General features: G+C 37.0%; 1 protein-coding gene across 1 annotated transcript; it reads right to left on the bottom strand.

Moving 5' to 3' along the window:
• Positions 1 to 1,197: 1,197 nt before the first annotated feature.
• On the bottom strand, positions 1,198 to 5,832 carry LOC141298066 (5-hydroxytryptamine receptor 7). The gene is made up of 2 exons (XM_073828574.1): positions 5,290 to 5,832; positions 1,198 to 4,539 (listed from the first exon to the last, which is right to left on the bottom strand). Exons 1-2 carry the CDS (start codon positions 5,814 to 5,816, stop codon positions 3,786 to 3,788), a joined length of 1,281 nt encoding a protein of 426 aa, XP_073684675.1. The 5' UTR covers positions 5,817 to 5,832; the 3' UTR covers positions 1,198 to 3,785.
• Between the last annotated feature and the right edge of the window lie 1,014 nt (positions 5,833 to 6,846).

The raw sequence follows: 6,846 nt of genomic DNA, 5'->3' as shown, positions 1-6,846 counted from the left end.
AGAGGTTGTTCTCTCTCTCCTTTATACATGTTCTTAATTGCTGTCATCCATTAATCCCTGACTTCTTGTTAGTAATGGTACCTGCTGTCTCTGAAATCTCAGAGGTGTTATTCCTTACTGATTGTGAAGTTCTGTTAATGATGTAGTCTGATTGTATCAAAGGGCAATACTTTAACCACCAGGACAGCTGGTCAATTAAAGCTTCTCATCAACGAAGGAGAAGTTCAGGCTCTTGGAAATAGGGCCTCAGTGTCAGGGACCATAACGTTCAGATTTTAAACGGCCAAAATAGGATGCACAGGGTGCTTAATGAGAATTTCTTGTTAGCCTATACGTCCAGTTTGTGTGCCAGAGCCCTGATGATGTTGGGCTAATAATATCGCCTCCTCTCACTTTCAGCACGCTTGGACTGTCCTTCAGGACTGTGTGATTTATTAGTCTTGAGACTTCTTTGTTTCAGAGGTAGCAGCGGAAATCATGTTCACTTGGAGTGGCGTATTATGTGGAATCTGCTCAGGGCCTGCACTGTACTAAAGAACAGCAGACAGGGGGTCTGAACACTGACAGGGTCATTCTTACTTTCTTTTGTAAGTTTAGATTGCAATTATAGTGATGCCAGGTGGAATTAGTGTCATTAAACTAGTACGTAAAGACATCAAACTGGTGGAGAGCGCTTATGTGATATGTCTATAATAAAACACACCAAAATGGATGGATAAAGAGTTTTATATGGAAAATCTCTGATCACAAGGATGTAAAGCATGAGGAATGTAGCTTCCAGAGCTTTATAGCCATATCTTAAATATCTTTCCAGGCTGGAAAACATCACTCTTTCATCCTTTGTATATGGTGTAGGTTGAAGGACATGTCTCTCTGATTGAACTGATACATGTGCTGGTGCTTCTGAAACTGGTGGCAATAGATTCACCTTGAAATCTTCCCTGCGCTGATGTAGTGGAATAAATTTCTAAAATATTTATTTATTTATTTGCAGATGGCCTAATTTAAAAGGGGGTGTAATTGATGACTTGATTAAAATATACAATATTTATAAGGTCTGCAATTACTAAGTAAATTGATTGCACTCATTACAAACAGATCTTTCAGAATCTCAATGTATTTGGATTTCAAGACAAAATCTTGCAATTAACATTGCCATAGCAGTGAATGTGTGATAATCTGTAAATCTGGGCTAAGACAATTATAAACCTCACCACAAAATTGTTTAATACATCAACTTTACTGTGCAAAAAACAGACATTTCTTTTTAATTTTAGCTGGATATTGAAACTACTTTTGCATTCCTGCAGCAAATACTAGTGTTTGAAAGGCAGCAAACGTGTTAGGAGTGTTAAAGGTTTAAATACGTTTTTAGGCTTAGTTTTTGATTGGCTGTTCACACTCCATTGTTGACACAGACCATTGTGCAAATCATTATATTTTATAGCTATAAATGGTTAAATTTATGCAAGGACAATACTGATCACAACTGAGTATAGGTAGAGGTAGAAGGAAAATGGGAAGAAGACCAATTGTAATTTAGAATGTAAATACTACAAAGGTGTCAACACTGTCAGTTACAATTTGAATGAACAAAATCAATCAACATCAATGGCAGATTTTCTTAAATATCTCACATACTTTACTTAAACATCTTAGATTTCGAGAAAAAAAAAAGCCTCAAACCTAAATGTTAGAGATATATCAAGACAGTGCTGCCTTGCAAACACTGTTTTTGTTCAGAGAACATGAAAAACAATGGCATAGCAATAAACTATATCAAAGCTCATTTAATAGTGATCACTGGTAGTGTTAAAGTTATCATTTTAAAATGATGCTATACATGTCTAGAATTAAACTCCAAGACAACAGTCTTTAACCTCATAATTTACAACATTAAACTGACAGATGTCCTCTGTGAATAAAGTACACCGCTATTGCGTATCCCATCGAAGCCTTAAATCTGAATATATTCGCAGGTACATTGATTCCAAATAGCCCCCTGGGAAATGGACAGGAACCAGCCCTCATGCTGTGCAACCGTAGATAGAAAAAAACAAGACTGAAAGACTCAGCAGGGCAGCGTGTCACAGCATTCAGAAAGAGGTACAATTTACGGAACAGTCGTTCGTGTTCAGTTCAGGTATAACATGACAACAAAACATCTAGATAAAACCTCGGTACGGATTCTCTTTAAAAAGCCAAATTCTCTTTAAAAGCTTTCTTGGTTTTCTCTGATTTTATAATGTGGCCTACTTATAACTCCTAAGTAGTGTCCTTTGCTTTTTAGTCTTAGATGCTTGACACGTTCCGTTGATGACATTCCCATTCATTCCCCCTTTTGTTTATAGAACAAAGGACAATATATGACCCCTCCGAGGATGCAGTATATCAGGCTAATAATAAAAATTGCATTAAGCATTTTTATAATTAATTCTATTTAATTCATTGACCACAGCAGTTTGTTTGGTGCCCTTAGCATCTTAATGATACACTTCCATCTTTTCCCATTCAAGTCTGTTATTCTGTTTTAGATAGGAATGCGGGACAGTATTGAATTGTCTTAAATATTTAAGTTTTTTTATTGTATCGATGCTTATTATTTATTTGTCCATGTTCATTTCTTTCTTTTAGATTTTTAGATTAGCTTTGCTATCTACTTTTTCACCTATTATATTTTATATCACATTATAGATTTTCTTATATATTTATTTCGTATTGTCCATGAAATACAATTTTAACATTGGTGCTTCTTTGGTTTTATACTATGCATTATTTAGTTTCTTTAAAATGATATTGACAGGAATTTTACATTTAATTTTAATATTAAATTTAATTTTAAAAGTCTTATTGTTAGTAAGTAAGACTCCTATGTTTTCTCTGAGTTGGCCGAATCAAATATTTTTGTTACCACATGACTTTTTACAACCCATTTTATTCTCAACTCATCATTCATGTTCAGTACTTTTTCTTACACTATTTATTGTAACTTTATATGCATAGACATTCAATAATGTGGTCACTAAATTGTTTGTAGAATCCACAGGGTCACTTAGTGCATGTTGATGAATTGTTTACCATCTGTTGGCCAAGCATGCTGACAAATTAAAGGCACCTCCCCTGTCTTTCTCACAGCTAGAAGACAATAAATGCCTCGCTTCTAATAATACGACTATTGGTGTGACACACTCAGCTTGCTGTCACATTATTAGTGGCAATCACTGATGGTGATTTGGATGGCAGAAGGAATGGGACTGCACCTTTTGATTGCTATGTACATGGCATATTTTATTCTAGTGTTGTATTATGTTTTATAAATTTGTCATCAAGTAGGAGATTAAGTAAGAAAATTCTGTCATTATTTACTTACACTCTTGTTGCTCAAAATCTGCTGACAGAATTTAAGTCTATGGGTAAACTATTGTTTTTAGGGTTACTTCCATGCTGCCATGGGGTTGTTGTTATTAAGAAGTATTACATATATAATATAAGCACATAATTAAACAACAAAGAATACTGTATGAAATACAAACATGACACTGATGTATACATCACTCTGATTTTGATTACTATTTTTCTCCTTCATCAAGCACATTTTATAGCAATAAGAACTATTTTATAAAGCATTTTATAAAAGCTTTAAAACCATTCCAATTTGACTTAATTGCAGTGACTGAAAAGCTCCTCTGCAAGAGCAATAAAGAAAGCAAGAATTCATCAAAAAGGTTTCTCAGCCTCTGTGTGACTGCATCAGTCCCCAGAGAGACATGAAGGGTATGGACAAGCTACAGCACCAGGTCAGGTCTCTCAGCTAGTTTTAAAGCCTCGTGCATGCTGGCTGCCGATAGCTTGCGGTTGATGTTCCGATAGCGGCAGCGGATGAGGTTGTGGTAGGTGGTCCTAAGGTCTCTGTTGAAGAATGCGTAAATGAAGGGGTTTATGAGTGAGTTGGCATAGCCCAGCCAAAGTAGCGTCCTCTCCACCCACAACGGCACGCAGCTACACTCCACTCCGCAGATGAACGGCCGCGCCGTAGAAAGGAGGAAGAAGGGCAGCCAGCATACGGCGAAAGCCCCCACAACAATCCCAAGGGTGGCTGCTGCCTTCTGCTCTCTTTTAAATATGGAGATGTTTTTACGGTCATTTTTGAGAAGGCGAGAAAAGCTCACACACTCCTCCACCTCCCTCTGCAGCTTTAGGACCGCAGTCACACAGTTCACACTTTCCTCATCTTCAGCTTTGGGAAAGCCAGCGATTGTGTGTTTGGCAGCACTCACCTTTGCCACTCTGTATATCCGGTAGTACATAATGAGCATCACGGACATAGGGATGTAGAAGGCCACGGCGGTGGAGTATATAGTGTAGCCCAGGTCCTGGCTGATCAGACACACGTTGTCATCGTTGACATTCTGAGCCCATCCAAATAGTGGGGGTAGGGTGATGGAGGCAGAGAGAAGCCATACAGACAGTACTATTTTGGCCATGCACTTTCCACTCTGTCTCACGGGATACGTCAACGGCTTAGTGATGCCCAGGTACCTGAGAAAATGGAGTGGAGAATGGGAAAAATGAAAGAAGAAAGAAAAAAGAACTGTTAAAGTGCATCACTGTCAAAGATGCATAAATGTGGGCACTTTTGTGGTGCCTTTTTTTGTCCTTCTGAATATTACAATCCAAGCTTGAAATAACTCCTTGAAAACAGACCAGGGTTAGCTGTCATAATGAATAAATCACAGTAGCTATAAGGTTTTGAGTCAAACAAGTTTTGTCCAGCAGTGTTTTTTTTTTTTTTTTTTTTTATTCTGTCCTCCAAACTATATGTATATATATATATATATATATATTTTTTTTATTTTTTATTTTTTTTATTTATTTTTTTTTTTAATTATTATTTTTTTTTGGTAAACAAGTGATTATAATAAAAACACTCTGACATACATTAGAACAATAATTGAGTATATATACAAAGAGAGATTTATACTGCAAGGTTTTCATGATATGTGTTTTTCTAGCATGGTCACTTTTAAGTAAAATACTTAAAGAGGTGTATCTACCTGATTTTATACATAAAATTAAGGTAATTTGGTAAGTTTCATAATTATTTTTGTATTTACATTTTCCTGAAAATGTGTTTAAATTGAGTCTATATAGAAACTGATTTTAAAAAATAAATCACCCTGAGAAATTTTCAATGGAGTACAAATGTGACAACCTACCCCGGTCTCCTGTACATATAATAATTAACAAATCTATCTCTTAAATTACAGCACCTACATCTGGGAGACCTACCTGTCTATGCTAATGACACAAAGTGTCATTATTGAAGCGGTGCAGCACATCACGTCCATGGCGATAAAAACATTACAGAAAACACGACCAAAGATCCACTGTCCTCCTATGAGATCAGTGATGCTGACAAACGGCATTACGACCACCGCAACCGACAGGTCTGCAACGGCCAGAGAAACAATTAAGTAATTAGAAGGCTGCTTCAGTTTCTTCACAAAACACACTGATATTACCACCAGCAAATTCCCGCAAACTGTTAAAAAGGTAAGCAAGGTCAGAACCCCTCCGATGAGCACTTTCTCAACATGTCCGTAACTCAAAATCGCCTCTCCGCATCTGGTCTCGTTATCCATAAAACTTGGCGTCGGCAAAGTTGTAGTGGTGTCGTGCATCTTGTTAAGAAAGCGCACGTCCATCACTTCAGATGTTAAACTAGTCATGAGTGCCTGCACGCGATCCTTCGTCAGTGTCGAGATCATATTGGCTGTTGAGAACTGTCCTTGGTTCCGAAAAGATGTTGCTCTCATTATCCAAATGATATCCAAGTCCCAGTTAAATACATGATATGTAATTACACACATATGCTGCACTGATTTTCTGGCTCTGGCTGGGATAACAACAGAAGAACATCCCATCTACACGTGAAGACCCATTCAAGTTGTCAAGTTAACACTTACAGAACGAACAGCAAGCTCTTCACTGCATTTATTTTATTGGCGTCTTGGCTATGCGTAATGACGCGAAATGTTTATGGGCGTGACTCTTTGAATAAAAAAGATATAGAATGTGCCGAATTGTGACAATATGACTGTAGTCATGGTATCTTATGAGACAAACAGGACAATATCATCTGTTTAAGAGAGAATACATTAAACTTGGATTCATGTAAAAATGGTGGGCTAGTGTAAACAAAAAAAGCAAATAATATTTCCTGACACTTTGCTTGAAAGGTATTTTCTCTACCATCTGTTTGCCTGCCATATATTTACAATTATTCCTTTTTTGATCATAGTGGTGTTAAGTTAAAGTGGTGTTAATAAAAGTAAGTTTGTATTGTAGATATAATAAGATGTTGTTACATTTCCAGAATAACTGAAACCTGTAAACTGTGTGTAGCATTGTATAAGACGCGTTAATGCAGGATAATTTCAGATAATCGTTTAATTTTGCAGAGAAATCTGTAGTATTTGTAAATAATACATCAGTATTTGTGAATAAGACTAAAACTGGAAGAACACTGAGGCACAGGAACAGTGTTTGGCTTCCAGTCATCATTAACTCATCGAGGTGGGATATGATGGTGTCTTCTGCTTCTACAGAATGACCTCAGCTCACACGACGAGGGAGAATGGCGGCCCCCAAAACCCTGCAGGAGAGAAATAAAGAGGTAAAGCCATGTATTATTCAAGAGGAGTAAAATATAAAAAAAACATTGGACAGAGAGGACAGGTAAGAAAAACAGAGGGATGAGTGGCTAGAGAACAAGAAGAGGGGGAAGGAAACATGGAAAGAGGCAGGAGAGTAAGTGGGAGGATAAAGAGAGTGACAGGAGCTACG

Source organism: Garra rufa, chromosome 22 (genome assembly GCF_049309525.1).
Source record: "Garra rufa chromosome 22, GarRuf1.0, whole genome shotgun sequence".
Taxonomy (NCBI): Eukaryota; Metazoa; Chordata; class Actinopteri; order Cypriniformes; family Cyprinidae; genus Garra; species Garra rufa.
This window is presented reverse-complemented; position numbering and strand designations above follow the sequence as displayed.